Genomic DNA, 16,066 nt, shown 5'->3' with positions numbered 1-16,066 from the left:
GGCTGCCTGCAGCCACCCCATCCCAGGGATGGGAGATGCTCCTGTGGCTCTGGGTATGGCTGTGACGCTGCTTTTCCCTCGCTGGGGGCTGGAGGATGATGTGAGGAGGGATGGCGCAGCTCGGCTCACCCTCCTGTGCCCTCTGCTCCTTCTCTGTCCCTCTTGGGGAGCGCTTGCCTGACACGTGTGGCCCCTCTGCCATCCCTCAGCCCTCCTGGGGGCCGTGGGCTGGGAGCCTTTCCCACCCCGGGTGGGTTGCAGCACCCAGGCTGAGGGCTGCAGCTCCATCTAAGCCATGTCCAGGGGTGGCGGCAGCGTCGGGCTGGGAGGGAGAGAGGTTTATTTTGTATATGAATGATTTTTAATGAATGCAATATTAATCCTTGCAGATGAGCAATAAATCATTAAAGTCTAATGAAAACTATTAGGAAAAACAGAACGCTTTTGCCGTGGGTGAGTGCTTGCAGCCCTTGGGGGGTTTGGGGCATCTCGGGGGGCTGTTTGGGCCCTGCCAGCCCCCCTCTCCCCCAGCTCCTCTAAGCCCTGCAGTTGGGATTGGATCCTCGTGCACTCAGATTTGGGGCTTGTTCCCCTCTGGGTCTGGCTTATGTGCTCTGCTGGCCGCCTGTGTTGGGATCTGCTCCCTCCCAGCTCCCCCTACTTGGGGTCTGAGCTCCTCCCAGCCCCTTGGTTTGAGGGCTCACGTGTTCCAGGGCCACGTCATGTCACCCAGCCCCTCGTTTTGGGCTCAGAGCCCCTTTCTTTGGAGCTTTGCTCCCACCTCTCCCCTCCTTCCTGCCACTCCCACCATGGCGGCCCCCAGCAGCCGCGGCGCGCGAGGCCGGAAGTGCCTCTCTCAGCATGGCTCAGCGCCGCGCCACACCTATCATGGCGGCGGGGGGGGGGCGGAGCTTAACCACCGGTCGGGCGCCGCGCCGGACGTGGCCGCCGGGGGCGGGCGGCGCTGGGCGGTGACGCGGCCGCCGCGGCGGAACGGTGGGTCCGGCGGGAGGAGCCATGGCGCAGGCAGGAGAGCGGCCGGAGCTCGGCGCCACTCCCAACATGGCGGCGGCGCTGCCCCGGCTCTCCCTGCCGCTCCCGCGAGAAGGAGGGGTGAGTCCTCGCGAGAGCTCGGCGTGCGCGGCGGAGACATGGAGCCGGGCGGCGGCGGCGGCGCGGGGCCGCTCCCGGCCAACAACAAGGCCCGAGGCGGGGCGGCGCCTCCCGGGAAGGGCCGCGATTTGGGCCGTCCTCCGCGGAAAGACTCCGAGGTCAGCGCCGCCAACGCCAAAGCCGGGCCCGGCTCCGCGGGGGGGCGGGCGGAGGCCTTCCCGGGAGGGGCGGAGCGTAAGCCGGACCGGTTCCGGGCCCGCGCGGGTCGGTTCCGGTTCCGGTTCCGCTCGGTCCGGTGCGCCCTGCGCTGAGCCGCGCCACGCCTGGCCCGGTTCCGTAGCGATCCGTTCCGTTCTGTCCAGGGGAGCCGCGGTCGGGGTTGGCCGGGCCGCGCTGTGCCCCCGTCCGGCCCGCAGCGCCCCGCTCCCCGCGGCTCCCGCCCTCCATCCCCCCTTGCGCCGTTCCGGGGCTCCCGGGGGCGGTGCCTGCAGCCCAATGCGGCTCCGGCGGTTGCCTTGGTAACGCCGGCGGTGCTGCGGGTGAATGTTTGGATTCCTAAAGGGAGGAGCGGGCGGACGGCCGAGAGTCGGGGTTTCCTTGGGAAACGAGCTGTAATTGAGCTGAATTTTCTGCTCTCAGGGCTTCTCGGAGTCCCCAGACCTGGAGTTTGAGTATGCAGACACCGACAAGTGGGCAGCAGAGCTGTCTGGTAAGAGGCTGCTCCTCACGGGTCAATTCATCAGCCGTGATTCCTTTCCCCTGGTGACGACTAAAGGAGTTCTGTTGCCTCCAGTGTCGCTGTGTTGTCTTTAAATACCTCGTTCATGTTAGAAGAGGTGCAGCGCTGTATAGCGAGCGTTTCTGTGCCGTGTGCTGGCCGTACTTTTTGCATTCCCCTCATCTGGCGTTGAGCAGCAGTTAAGCTCTGCGGGTCGCAGCATTATCTGGCAGTGCGGTGATTCTCCTCTGCGTTCTTTTGGCAGAGCTGTACAGCTACACGGAGGGCCCGGAGTTCCTGCTCAACCGCAAGTGCTTTGAGGAGGACTTCAGGATCCACGGTGAGACCCTTCCCTTGGAGCTGGGGGTCTCCTGGGGCACCCACAGGGCTGGATGTGCTGATGCTGCGTCAGATTGCGAAGGCAGCGGTGGTGTTGGTGTGGTTTGTGTTGGAGGTCTCCTTATGTACGTGGGCTGGCCCTGGAGTGCAGTTTGCTACGTCCAGAGTGCTCAGCGTTTGCTGTGTTAGTGACTGAGAGCTTCCATGGCTGTGCTGGAACGTGCTGGCAGCAGCAAGAGCATCCAACTCATTTCCCATCAGCTGCCAGCACCGGTCTGGCTAGCTGGGATTTGTCTGGTTGTGTGATGAGAGGCAGCATGCAGCCCTTCTGCCCCGATCCCACGTGCCTACCTGCTGTTCCCGGGACGTCCTTTCTTGCTGGAGCAGCCCTGTGTTCCATCATAACGAATCCTTCTGAGCTTTTCACGCGATGTTTGTACCCAGAACACGGGCAGAGGTGCTGCATGCCTTCAGCCCCGCTGCTTTGGCTTTGCAGTGCGGGACAAGAAGTGGACAGAGCTGGACAAGAAGCAGCACCGCACCCACGCCATGCGGCTGCTGGACGGGCTGGAGGTCACAGCACGAGAGAAGAGGCTGAGGGTTGCCCGAGCAATCCTCTATGTTGCCCAAGGTACGTCGTGATGTTGGGCTGGAGGCCTTTGCCTTGCTGCTAAACGTGGGTGACGAATCTTGCGTTTCACCTTGTAGCTAAACGAGTTGTCAGAGGAACTGGGCAGTTTGTTCAGAACTCAGCAGTCTGCAGTGGACAGATTGGGCTTCGCTGCCTGCACGAGGGCAGTTCTGTCCTTTGCATCTGACCTCCTGCCTTAGCATCCAAGTTGTCATTTTCTGTCCCTCTGCAAAGCGTGCTGGCCGCTCAGGAGGGGCTTTGGGATCCACTCAGGGTGTCGTTGCAGGCACATTTGGGGAGTGTGGCTCCGAGGCTGAAGTGCAGGCCTGGATGAGGTACAACATCTTCCTGCTGCTGGAAGTGGGGACGTTCAACGCGCTGGTGGAGCTGCTGAACATGGAGATTGAGTGAGTGGTGGGGGCAGCTGCTTCAGGAGCTGCTCTGAAGCTCTGCTCTGGGCAAAGATCCTTCCAGTTGGTGGCAGCTGTGTTGTCCCCTGCCTCGTTTCTGCTCTGTTCCCGTTCTGATTCCAGCAGCCACTTGAATGTCTTGCATTGCTGCGGGTGGATACGGGTGGCACACAAGATCCGTGCAGCAGCTCTTCAAGAGCTGTGCTGCCTGGCAGCAAATGAAACAGCTGCGTTCCCCCTCTGGTTGACGGGGGACTTGTTGCAGTGCTGTTTACTCCAGGCTTTGATTCTGACACGTGCATTGCTCGTGGCAGAGTTAAAATGCCTCAGGAGCTCCAGTGAAGCTGTTTTCTCTCGGCAGTAACAGCGCGGCTTGCAGCAGCGCGGTGAGGAAGCCTGCAATCTCCCTGGCTGACAGCACGGACCTGAGGTATGGAGCAGGGCTCTGCAGGAGGAGATGCTGTGAGGGATTGAGGAGAGGGGAGACAAGAGTTTGTCGGCTCAGTTTTTCCCCCTGTGCACAATCCCTATTTCCCCTCTGTGAAGGAGGCGGGCTGTGGTTGTGGCAGACCAAACCTTCCCCCAGAGCATTGCACTGTAGCTCATCCCAGAGCTCTGGTTTTCAGCCCAATCTTCTTTTGTGGGCAGGGTGCTGCTGAACATCATGTATCTGATCGTGGAGACGGTCCGGCAGGAGGCCGAGGGCGACAAGGCTGAGTGGAAGAGCATGCGCCAGACCTTCCGAGCAGAGCTGGGTGAGCAGCCCATGTTTGTGCAGGAGGGTGGGATGGAGGTTCCCAGGGCTGAAGAGGAAGTGGGGGAGGTGGGTTTTGGCTCTGGGCCTCGGGTAGCAGGGGTGGCAGCTCAGGGTTGGTTTCTGTTAGTGCTGAACATTGGAGCGGGTGAGGGCAGGGAGCAGGGAGCTGCCTGGGGTGAGACGAGGACCTCAGAGGTCCTGCTGGGTTCCAGAGGCCTGCTGGGGCTGTGGGAGCCACTGTCTGATGTGCAGCGGGGTGAGGACTGGCTGTCCCTGCTGTTTGGTTCCAGGAGCCCCTCTGTACAACAACGAGCCCTTTTCTGTCATGCTCTTTGGGATGGTGACCAAATTCTGCAGCGGCCACGCTCCACACTTCCCCATGAAGAAGGTGCTGCTTTTGCTCTGGAAGACTGTGCTGGTAAGGGAGAGGACGTGGGCTGGGCCGGTGCGTGTCTTGCAGTTCTACCTTTAGCAGAGGAAATCCTGCCCACTCACAGCTGCCTGTCATTGCTCTGCTCTCGAATTCATGGCATCCATCTGTGTGTGAACAGAAACTTTTCAGATTTCACCCTGTAGCAGAGCATGATGTATTGGTCTCTGGAACTGGCTTCCAAGGGTGGACCAAAGTAAATTCCCCAGTTGGGGTCCAAAGGAGAAGATCCAGACGCCTCATTGGCAGATGCCTGACTGGGACCTGGGGACGGACAGTTCTTGTTTCACACCATGGGAAAGCATTTGGGACTCACAGAGGACTGGGGGCAGAGTCCCGTAGTGCCACGTGTGGAGGATTCCCACCTTCACGGTGCCCTTGTGTCCCTTGCAGTGCACCCTGGGGGGCTTTGAGGAGCTCCAGAGCATGAAGGCAGAGAAGAGGGAGGTCCTGGGCCTCCCACCACTCCCAGAGGACAGCATTAAAGTCATCCGCAACATGAGAGCTGCGTCCCCACCAGCGTCAGCGTCTGACCTGATTGAGCAGCAGCAGAAGCGAGGCCGGCGGGAGCACAAGGTGAGGGCAGAGCTGGGGACAGGGCACAGACGGGCTCAGGATGTCATCTTGGAGCAGCCTGTACCTGGGGTATTCATCTGCATGGAGCAGAACCCACCTTCCTGCCCTGCTCTCTCCAGGCCCTGATTAAGCAGGATAACCTGGATGCCTTTAACGAGAGGGACCCGTACAAAGCTGACGACTCCCGTGAGGAAGAGGAAGAAAATGATGACGACAACAGCTTGGAGGGAGAGACCTTCCCCCTTGAACGTGATGAGGTGATGCCTCCACCCACCCAGCATCCCCCCAGCGACCGCATCACCTGCCCCAAGGGGCTGCCCTGGGCGCCCAAAGTCCGGTGAGTCCAGAGGCTGAGCTGCAAGGAGAGAAAAGCAGAGTCTTTAAGAGCGTACTGTGCTGAAGCTGAGGTGTTGGGAAGGTGGTGGAGGTGGGGGGTTGGTCAAGGTGGGCTCAATGCCATCTCTCTGCCTGGCCGCAGGGTTATCCTTGTGCCCCCTGCCTGGGGATTGGGCTGTATCACAGAATGGTTGATGTTGGAAGGGGCCTCAGGAGTTCAGTGGCCCAACCCCCTGCTCAAGGCAGGGACACAGAGCCCAGGACCACGTCCAGGTGGCTTTGGAAGGAGAAAGGAGTCTTCACAGCTTCTCTGGGCAAGGCTGATAGGAAGATGTTGTTTTTCCTCTTGTCTTTTTGCTGCAGAGAGAAGGACATTGAGATGTTCCTGGAGTCCAGTCGCAGCAAGTTCATTGGTTACACTCTGGGCAGGTGGGCTCCTGCAAAGCCAGGCTGGGCAGCTCGTTTTGGGGGATTTGGGGAGGGGGCTGCAGCAGAAGCTGCTGCTTTGGGGGCTGTCACGCTTCTCCTCTGAGTGCTGGTCTCTGACCTGCCCTTGGGAGCACTCAGGTTTGCTGCTGTCTGCACACAGCCCAACTTTTTCCCTTCTCTCCAGTGACACCAACACCGTGGTGGGGTTGCCCAGGCCCATCCACGAGAGCATCCGAACCCTGAAGCAGGTGAGTGCTGCTGCTGAGTTCCTCCTCCTGTGCCTCCCTGTCTGTCAGTGCTGGGTCACCACCGCAGCAGGAATAACGGAGGCTGCCCCAAGCTGTGCTGTGTGGCATTAGTGGGGGCCCGTGGTGTGAATCCCCCCTTCTCCCTGTGTGCAGCACAAGTACACATCGATCGCAGAGGTGCAGGTGCACATGGAGGACGAGTACTTGCGCTCCCCACTCTCTGGGGTGAGTGTGCAGATGGGGACAGGATGGAGCTCCCACGTGGAGCTGGGGATGCTTTGGCTGCTGGGAGACCTGGGTTTGCTCTGCAGCTCACTGGGGAAGGGGGAATGGGTTCCTCAGGATGAGAGGGCTGGGTGTGAGAGGGGGCATTGGGCCGGGGCTGGAGGTGTCCTCACAATGCCTGGGGCTGAACCAGCTGCTGTTTGCTCTCGGGATGAGGTTCGCTGCTCTCTTCTGCCACCAGGGGGAAGAAGAAGTGGAGCAAGTCCCCGCTGAGATCCTGTACCAGGGCCTCCTGCCGAGCCTCCCGCAGTACATGGTGAGCACTGTGGTCCCCTGGGCTCTGCTCCATCCTCCTGAAGCTGATCTGGGGGTGCCTCACCCTGAGGTCTCCCCCTGCTGCTCTGCCTCTTTTCAGCCACGCTCGCAGATTTTCTTCCCTCCCAACAAATACATCACTGCCACCATCCTTTGCTGGGGAGAACGGCCTGTGTCCAATTTTCCATCTCTCCCTTTCCTCCAGATTGCTCTGCTGAAGATCCTCCTTGCTGCAGCCCCCACTTCCAAAGCCAAAACGGACTCCATCAACATCCTGGCAGACGTCTTGCCGGAGGAGATGCCGTGAGTGACCGAAGGGGCTGTTGGTGCTAATAGGAATGGAAGGGGAAGCTGGATGGAGCCGGGCTGGCTGGTGTAGGCTGGCTCTGTGCTAAGGTTTCCTGGGTGGTGTGACCATCTTCAGCTTGGTGGTGTGCTGGGAAGTGTGCCCTGCTGCAGGAACTGACTGCAGGTGCCTGCTGGTAGCCCAGGGAACGGCAGAAATGCCTGCAGATGCTTCCAGGGTGAGGCTGGAAGGGTACAGGCACTGCCCCAGGCCAAGCATCTCTCCGTGTGCCCCAGGACCACGGTGCTGCAGAGCATGAAGCTGGGGGTGGATGTCAATCGGCACAAGGAGATCATCGTCAAAGCCATCTCTGCCGTTTTGCTCCTCCTGCTCAAGCACTTCAAACTGAATCACATCTACCAGGTGAGCTGGGCCAGGCTCTGGCCAAGCTTTGGGGGTGGACAGCACCCAGGAGATGGGTCCGCATTCACCCACCCACGTGGCTTTTCCCCCCAGTTTGAGTACATGGCCCAGCATCTGGTCTTCGCCAACTGCATCCCGCTCATCCTGAAGTTCTTCAACCAGAACATCATGTCCTACATCACTGCCAAGAACAGGTTGGGGAGGGGATGTGGGGAGAGGCTTCCTGCTTGCTTTTCTCCCTCTACAATCCCCCCACCCCCAGCTGTGACTCGGCTGCAGGCAGACCCAGGCGTGGGACTGCGCTGGGCTCTGTGGGAGCAGCGTTGACACCCCTCTCCTCTCTCCAGCATTTCCGTCCTGGATTACCCGTACTGTGTGGTGCACGAGCTGCCGGAGCTGACAGCAGAGAGCCTGGTATGCTGCTCCCTTCTCTGCAGGCTCCCAGCACCCTGCAGTGCTTTCTGAGAGGCATGGGGAGGCAGCAGGGCTCCAGCAGCCTTCCTGGCAGCCTCAGCGCTGCTCGGTCCCCGGTGTCGCTGGGTGTTCTGTGGATGCCCTTGGGTTTTGGGGTGTCTCCTGGCTGCGTGCTGTGCGGTGCTGCTTGGGAGGCGGGGGTTTTTGGAGCAGCACAGCTTTTCATCTCAGCGCCCCCACTCTCACGACTTGCTTCTGCCTCTCTTTTCCTGCAGGAGGCAGGAGACAACAACCAGTTCTGCTGGAGGAATCTGTTCTCCTGCATCAACCTGCTGCGCATCCTCAACAAGCTGACCAAGTGGAAGCACTCCCGCACTATGGTGAGGGCTGGGGGCCGGGCTGGGGCTTTGCACTGCACCCAGGCCTCACTGTGGGGTGGGAGAGCACTGGGGGGGAGGAAGGAGGAGTGTGCATGCTGCACAGCAAGGTCTGTGTGCTGCAGGGGGCTGGCACTGTGCAGCAGGGTGCCCTGCATCCATCTCGGCCGTGTCACCCCCCACCCCCGGCTGTCCCCACAGATGCTGGTGGTGTTCAAGTCAGCCCCCATCCTGAAGCGGGCACTGAAGGTGAAGCAGGCCATGATGCAGCTCTACGTGCTGAAGCTGCTCAAAGTGCAGACCAAATACCTGGGTCGGCAGTGGAGGAAGAGCAACATGAAAACCATGTCTGCCATCTACCAGAAAGTGCGGCACCGCCTGAATGACGACTGGGCTTATGGCAACGGTACGTGCTCTGCAGCCACCACAGAGTGCCCTGTCACCTGCTGTCCTCGTGCCAGAGCTGTGCTGCTGCTGCTCAGGGCCGGTGCAGCCCCAGATCTGGGCTGCTGGGGGGGAGATGTGTGGTGCTGGCACTGCTGGCGTTGGAGCTGATGGTGACTGCTGGCCCTGTGCCTCCCTCCTCGTGCTGCTTCGTGGGGGCTTGCCAGGTCTCACCGTGGGCGATTTGATGGCCCAAAGAGCCCCAGCTGTCCTCTGATGCCCTCTTCTCTCCTCGCAGACCTGGATGCCCGACCGTGGGACTTCCAGGCAGAGGAATGCGCCCTGCGTGCCAGCATCGAGCGCTTCAACTCGCGCCGCTACGACCGGGCTCACAGCAACCCCGACTTTCTGCCTGTGGACAACTGCCTGCAGAGCGTGCTGGGCCAGCGAGTGGAGCTGCCCGAGGATTTCCAGGTCAACTACGACCTGTGGCTGGAGCGGGAGGTCTTCTCCAGGCCCATCTCCTGGGAGGAGCTGCTGCAGTGATGATGGCGTCGTGGGAATGCGGCTGGGGGTTGTTTGGGGAGAGGTTCGAGGTTATGGGGGGCAAAGCCTCGGGTGCTGGGGGGGGCTGTGGGTGCCTGGCCTCGTGCAGCTGGGATCTGAGACTCCATCCAGCCCCTCTGCCTCCTTCCAGGCTGTGCAGTGCTTCACCCCATACAGAAGCCGGTGGGGCAATGAAGGGTCCTTTGGTGCCGCTGTGGATCGCTGGGTGCTGTGATAGGAACACGAAGGCTGTGTGCCCCCCCCGGGCAATGGAGGGGGGGCTGGGAGTGCAGTGGTGGTGGGGCTGGAGGCTGCAGTGTTCCCTCACCCCGCTGGGTGGGGTGGATGAGCTGTACATATATAATATATATACATATATATATTCGTGATAGCCCTGAACTGAGCGCGGCCCGCCTCTGTCTGCGTCCCTCCAGCCTCATGGCAGCAGCACGGGGGGAGAAACCAGGTTCCTAAAAGTGTGCTTTTATTGTTTGTAAGGAAGCAAAATCTCTGTGGGTGGGAGGGGGCTGTGGAGCAGCGTGGGTCTCCCCATGGGGCTGCATTCCCTGCGGGGCACCGGCCGTGCCCGTGGTTTCCTCAGGCTGCTGAGAGGTTTGGGGGGCTTTTGCACGGAAACTGTTGGTTTTGGGGTGTTATTTTGACCCAAATGGGGCTGGTGGTGAGGGCTGGGCCCCTTCCTGAGGGCTCCCCACTCGCCCTGCCTGCCATCGGGATGCAGCAGAGTGGGGTTGATGTTTTGCTGTGGGGTGCAGGGAAGCTCTGAGGGCTCCTTCAGCCTGGGGTGGGCATTGTGACAAGGTGGGCTGGCTCTGCCCCCAGCCTTTCCTCTCTCCCCGGCGATCCCTTTCTCCCAGCACTCATTCCCCTCACCCCACGCAGCCGCCCTGCCCCAGGACGTGGGCTCAGGATGGGTGCTGGGATGCTGTGTGCTCCGCAGGTGTGATTTGGGGGTGATTTCCCCACGCCTCTGTGGTGCAGATGCTGGGCAAAGCCAACGGCGCCCTCCATCAGATCCCAGCTGCTCTGTGCTGCTCTCTGCTCCCTTCACCCCCCCCCTCCTTCCTGATGCAGAGGGCCGGGCTGCAGCAACATTGGGATGCAGGAGGGATGCACCACGCTGCCATGGGGGCTGTGTCCCTTGCAGGGGTTACGTGGCCCAGCCCAGCAGGCTGCCCGGCTCCTTGGCTTTCATCCGCAGCGTCACCAGGGTGGGGGGTTTGTAGTCATTCTCCGACGGTTGCGACTCAAACTGGGGGGCACTGAGGCTCGGGGGGGTGAGGCCGTGCAGGGAATAGAGGCTGTTGATGCCAGGGGGGTGGCTGGGAGAGGCAGGGATGCCCACGAAGCTGGTGATGTTGCTGTGAGTGTGGGGATACGGAGACACGCACGGCGATGGCACGCTGTCGGGGGGCACGAGGCAGGGCCCTGCAGGGCTGCCAGAGCTCGGCCACAGGTTGTTCTGCAGCTGGAAGAAAGGAGCCAAGACCCCGGAGTGACGGTGGGCTCTGCATCATCATCCACAGCCCGCATCCCGAATCGCCTCCCCCCCAGCCCACGGGGTGCAACCAAGGGCTGTCTTTGCTTTCCTTCAGTTGGGTGGGATCCTGATGGGGATCTCCTTCCTGGCAGCACTGACCTGGGAGGTTTGTGGTGCGGGGACCCTCATGGCAGCCCCCAGCCTCGTGTTCTGGTGCTGCCGCTGCTGCCTCTGTGCCACACAGCAGTCAGAGAGCAGCGGGGAGGGGGGGGGGGGGGCACAGAGCTGGTTGGTTTGAGGTTCTTTTTATGCATTTTAGTGTTTGGTGGAAAAGAGAAAAAGGCAGTTTTGCAGCAAGGCGAGGAGGTGAAGTGCTCTACTGCCTTGCTGGGGGGCGCTGTGACTGCAGGGCGTGGGGTGGAGCGCGGTGATGGGGGGTGCAACGGGGGGGTTCTCACCTCCTGGATTTTCCCATAGCGCTCCCGTTTCCTCCACTTGGCCCTTCGGTTCTGGAACCAGACCTGGGGGCAGAGGTGGGGGCTGAGGATTGGGGACCCCCCCCCCCGCCCGTCCCAGCAGGAAGAGCCCATGCAGGGCGGGTGCCAGGCCCGTGTTCCCTTCCTCTTGTGCTTGGTTTTGGTGTAGGGTGAGGCTCTCGGGGTTGGGATCACCCTCCTGCCTGTCCCCTCTGTGCCTTGGGACGGTGACAGATCCTTCCCCAGAAAGGAGGACATGGTATGGGGGTGAATGAACCCCTCCCTCCTTTTCCTGCCCTCCCCATCGCGTGCCCCTCTGCTTTCCCATGCCCCGAGCTGGGCTCTTGCCCCACATCTTGTCTCTCTCTTGCTGCCCTTCGGATGGCACAAAGGAAAAGCTGAGGCCAGGCCATGGAACACCCCCTGGCAATGGGGTGGGTTCGCCTTTCCGATCTCAGCATCCCCCTCTTCAGGCACAGGAAGGCATCCCTCCCCCCGGACCCTCCAGCCCCATACCTGCACCCTGGCCTCAGTCAGCTCTGTGCGCAGCGCCAGCTGCTCGCGGGCAAACACGTCGGGGTAATGAGTCTTCTGGAAGACCTTTTCCAGCTCCTCCAGCTGGAAGGTGCTGAAGGTCGTCCTGTTCCTCCGCTTCTTGCTCTTGCTCCTACCCAGAGGAGGGGGCTCTGGCAGCAGGGGGCTGCCCAGGGGGGGGGATGCCAGCAGTGGGGCTTTGGCCGAGGGGCGGCAGGCAGCGGGCATTGCGTGGCACTCGGCCTTGCAGCCTTTCTCGATGCCTGGAGGGGAGAGGTGGGGGGTTAGGGGGAGCACGGAGCCGCTGGTCTTGCAGTGGGGGGATGAAGGCTGGGGTTTCTCATCGCCCCGTGGGATGGGTGGTGGTATGGGGGGCAGGGCAGGGGAGGGGGGCGCTGCAGGACCCCCGCTTGGTGCGCATCTCGGAGGCTGCCATGGCGTCTCTCTGCAGCCCTGACTCTCAGGAATCCATTTGCAAACCCGAATCTTGTCCTCGTTGCTTCCAATGCAATCCCTTTCTCCCCATGCAGCCCTGAGGATGGAGCCACAGCTCTGAACATGGGGGTTCCCCCCCCCCCCTCCCCACTGCTGTGCCCCTCCCTAGGCTGTGCTCTGGGGGTCAAGTCCCTCCTGCTGTTCTCAAGTACTGCCATCCCAGCCCCACTGAAAGGCGCTCGTCCCATGGAGGGGAGGGCAGATGAGGATGGGGCCGGGTGCTGTGGCTCACCCTAAGGGGCAGAACTCACAGAGGGAAGCTGGGGGAGAAGGGGGGGACAATGTGGGGAGCCCTGCTGTGCGCACCTGGGGGCTCTGCTGCCTATGGAGGAGCCCCCCCAGCTGCATTCCTTTGTGTCTCCCCCTCCCCAGTAGAACCAAGCCCAACAGCCTGGGCTGGCAGCAGGTGGAGATTAGGAATCCCTGGGGGTCTCAGCCCCTGTATGGGGCGCAGCCCAGCCCTCAGGGCTACTGAGGGGGCCATCCTGGTGTCCCATCCCCGTGTCCCATCCCTGCACACCCCCACGAGGTTCTGAGCCCCCGACCCCACCTCCAAGGTGGCATTTTCCAGACCTTCCCTTTGGATGATGATGATGATGGCTATTATTGTTATTATTTTGTCCTAATTGAGGCAATTTGGGGGTCACGGCGCGCAGCCGCGAGCTGCGGGGCAGCTGCTTCGAATTAACGGCCCAATCTCATCCGGGGGTGGGGAGGGGGGGGAGCTGCTCCCCTATCCTCGGTTCCGAGTGGTCTCTGTACCCCCAAAAAACAACCAAGGGCTGCGGGATCCCCAGCTTTGTGCTCCTGGAGGGCTGAGCAATTGGAGGGCCGCGCTGTGCCGCTGCTGTTGGCGATGAGGGGACGCGGAGAGGGGTGAAGGCAAAAACCCGAACGCAGCGCCATGGGAAAGAGGGAAAAGGGGGATGAAGGAGAACCGTGGGCTGCACAAAGCGATGAGCTCCGAGCGGCGGCTTTGGGCCTTTCTGGGGGGTTTTGCCCTTTTCTGAAAGGGCTGCGATGGAAACTGATAAATAAAGGGCCCTAAAAGGAGCAGGAAGGGAACGGGACAGCGGGGTGCAGCGGAACGTGAACGGTTCAGAGAAAGGGATGAGGGGGGAGAAAGGAACAACGCGGACACCCCAAACCCACCGCCCCGGACGGCTCTGCCCCCAGCTGCGGAACAGCTGCAGCATCACCGGGAGGAGAGCAGCGCCCGCGGGGACCGGGAGCGGAGGGCCGGGGCTGCGGGGCTCCCGAGGCCGGACGGAGGATGCAGGCAGCGGTAAGCGGCGCTCCCCCCCTCCCCCGGTGCCGTTGGGTTCCCGTCGCGCTCGGCCTCGCTGTTCGGTCTATTAGCGGTCGGACGGGGCCGGGGCGAAGCGGAGCCCTCGGGGCCTCCGACGGTGTTATCGGGGATGGAAGGAGCGAGGAGCGCTCGGGGAGATCGAGAAACGATGGGGAGAGTCCCGCTGGGGCGGATCCGGGCACCGGGCGGATCCCCGCTCCCACCCGCGGCCGCGTTTTACGCTCCTCTCGCATCGCCGGGAGCCCATCGGGTCGATCTCCGTGTCGCGACAGCGGGACCGCGTCGGTGCTAGGGAGCGCAGAGCGGAGGGAGAGCGGGGCGGCGAGGGGCAGGAGCGGATCGGGAAAGCAAAGCCTTTGGGTGCGACCTCGGCTCCCCCCGCCACCCCAATGCTCCCCCGGTACCTGCAGCCCCGTAGAAGGGTCTCCCGTGGAGGAGGGGGCCCGGGCCGGCGGCCCCCAGGCAGCGGGGCTCTGCCCTGTCCGGAGGTCGGCGGGGAGGGTCCCCATGTGTGCCGGCTGCGAAGGGGCCGGAGGTGTGCGGAGGTCCTGGGGGGGCCCGGCGGGTCGGGGGGAAAGGAGAGCAGCCCCGTGCCTCCATGCTGCAGGTTGGAGGGAGCAGAGGGACGGCGGGGAGCGGGATTTTGTGTGGGGCCGGGGAGGAGGGGGGTGGGGGGGGGAAATATGGGGTTGGAAGGGAGGGCTCGCCCAGCACCCCCGCACACTCACACCCACTCCCACCCCAACCCACTTCCACCGCCTCGGTCACGTGCGTCCTTCCACCCGCAGCGTTAACCCTCTGTTCCGCTGCCCCCCATTCCCACCGCAGCCCTCAGTGCCCCCCTGGTGAGCGGGGTCGGCCGGGAGCAGAAATCCATCCCTGCCAGGACAAGGGCTGCGGGCTCTGGGCCTCCCCTCTGCAGTCCCTGAGCAGCAGGAAACGCCCAGGGCCCTTCCTCGATGCAGAGCTTCGACCCCAGGCCCTCCAGATCCCGGAGATGGGAGGAACGTTCCCTGTTCCCCGCGTCTTCCCGTGTCCCTTCCTCTCCCCAGGCTGCTGTTTGCGGCCTTTCCTTCCCCAGCACTGGGGCTGAGGTCTGGGCGCATCAGTTTGGTGCTGATGCCATGATGCGGTGCTGCCAGACTCGCATCTCCATGCCTGGCAGAGCTCCTCTATCCCTGCTGCAACCGGAGCTCGTCGGAGTCCATCTCTCCCTTCTCACCCCTCTGCCCTCGGTGCTTCAGAGCCTCTCGGGCTGTTTGGGTCTGAAGGGGCACGGCTTTGATGGGGATCGTGGCTGGGGCGGGGGTCAGATTTGGTGATTTGAAGGCTGAGAGTCACAGTGGGGCTGATCAGAGCCAAAGAGAGACGGCCGGGGGTCCCCACACTGCAGCCACGCTCTGTGCCACGATTTGCTGCTCTCCCATCTGGGCGGCACAGAGCTTTCGGTGAATTCGGGGCACTGCTCTGTGCTGTGGGATGGGGCTGAAGGGTGGGGGTGAGCTGCATCAAAGCAGCAAAGCGTGTGCAGAAGGACCTGGGGGCTGGTAAGCAGCAGAATAGCAGCGTTGCAGCATGCTGGTGCCTTCACTGGAAGGGTCGGGGCAGTTGGGGTGTGCTTTGCTGCCTGAGATCAACAGCAGCTCCTGGTGAAAGCACTCAGCTGGAAAGGAAGGGGAGCACAGCAGGGCTGTGGGGCCACAGGGCTGTGGGGCCGCAGGGCTGTGCTTTGGCTGCAGCTCATTTTGCTGCACCCATTCCCAGTTCTCCCCCCTCAGCTGCCCCACACTTTCCCTCTTCTGCTGGGCTCTCCCATCCGGTGTCCCTTCTCACTGTGCGCTGTGAGTTATTGCAGAGCAGGGGCTGTGAGCCCCGCTGCTGTCCCCTATGCATGCTGTGTCACCGAATGCTGTGAAGGGGGATTGGTTCCAGTGCCCCCCTCCCGGTTTTGCTGCTGGGATGTGGGATGCTCGCTGTGCCACCACGTTCTGGTTTCGGTTTCAGTCTCACTGGCCGGGGGGGGGGGGCGGATGTCCCTGCCCGTGTCCCATTGGTTCCCCATGTTGTCTCCCAGCTCAAACCCGTGGGCACTGCGCAGTGCCACCAAGCTCAGCAATCCCCACCGCATGGCAACGGGTTCCCCCCCCCCCAATCTGCTGTATTTGGGGTCTCTGCAGCCCAGCAGTGCAGCGCTGAGCAGCAGCGGGATCCCACTCCTTTCTTTCCTCACAGCCCTCACGTAACACCGAGGAGCCCCTCTGCCTTCCTCTGCCCTTTGAACGCTGTGCTGAAATCCCCTCAGCCCAACCCCATCGCACACAGCTGCGTTGTGGCTGCGCACAGGGACGGAGCAGCTCGCCGACACACGGATGGGAGCATTGGGGCTGCAGAAGGACAGACGGACAGACGGACACACAGGGATCGGGGCCGGGCACGGCTTGGGGGTTGCGTGGCATTGAGGTCTGGGGGTTTCTTTGGCATTGGTGTGGTGCCAGTGCAAAACCCAACAGGGACACAAAACCCAACACAAAACCCAGCAGCGCCTTGGGCTCTGTTGCACAAATGCACAAACTGTTTATTTTTTCTTGAATTTTGGCATCCATTTCAGTTTGCAGCGGCCCTTTTTTTTGGGGGGGGGGGGAATCAGATCCGTCCTTGTCGGAGCGCTGAGCTCTGCATGCAGCATCCAGCCCCTGTTTTGCAAGCAGGCTGTGGGGGGGTCACAGTGGGGCTCCTCACCTCCTCCTTTTGCTCGGCGATGGGGTCGCTGTGAGCTTCATTTCACCCCCCCCCCCCC

At 62.1% G+C, this 16,066-nt stretch overlaps 2 protein-coding genes across 2 annotated transcripts; one reads left to right on the top strand and one right to left on the bottom strand.

Moving 5' to 3' along the window:
- Positions 1-1,151: 1,151 nt before the first annotated feature.
- On the top strand, positions 1,152-8,957 carry STRIP1 (striatin interacting protein 1; the record flags this gene model as incomplete). Its single annotated transcript, XM_079546369.1, has 21 exons — positions 1,152-1,271; positions 1,753-1,822; positions 2,097-2,171; positions 2,667-2,801; positions 3,088-3,208; positions 3,573-3,641; positions 3,860-3,966; positions 4,259-4,386; positions 4,792-4,974; positions 5,094-5,311; positions 5,674-5,739; positions 5,924-5,987; positions 6,141-6,212; positions 6,454-6,528; positions 6,733-6,830; positions 7,110-7,236; positions 7,330-7,430; positions 7,584-7,650; positions 7,926-8,030; positions 8,229-8,433; positions 8,710-8,957. The coding sequence occupies 21 exons, from the start codon at positions 1,152-1,154 to the stop codon at positions 8,955-8,957; spliced, it is 2,454 nt and encodes an 817-aa protein (XP_079402495.1).
- Positions 8,958-10,125: 1,168 nt separating this feature from the next.
- On the bottom strand, positions 10,126-13,869 carry ALX3 (ALX homeobox 3; the record flags this gene model as incomplete). The annotated part of the gene is made up of 4 exons (XM_079546470.1): positions 10,126-10,483; positions 10,900-10,976; positions 11,448-11,728; positions 13,674-13,869. 4 exons carry the CDS (start codon positions 13,867-13,869, stop codon positions 10,126-10,128), a joined length of 912 nt encoding a protein of 303 aa, XP_079402596.1.
- Between the last annotated feature and the right edge of the window lie 2,197 nt (positions 13,870-16,066).

The sequence above is a fragment of the Tetrao urogallus genome (genome assembly GCF_951394365.1).
Source record: "Tetrao urogallus genome assembly, chromosome: 24".
Taxonomy (NCBI): Eukaryota; Metazoa; Chordata; class Aves; order Galliformes; family Phasianidae; genus Tetrao; species Tetrao urogallus.
This window is presented reverse-complemented; position numbering and strand designations above follow the sequence as displayed.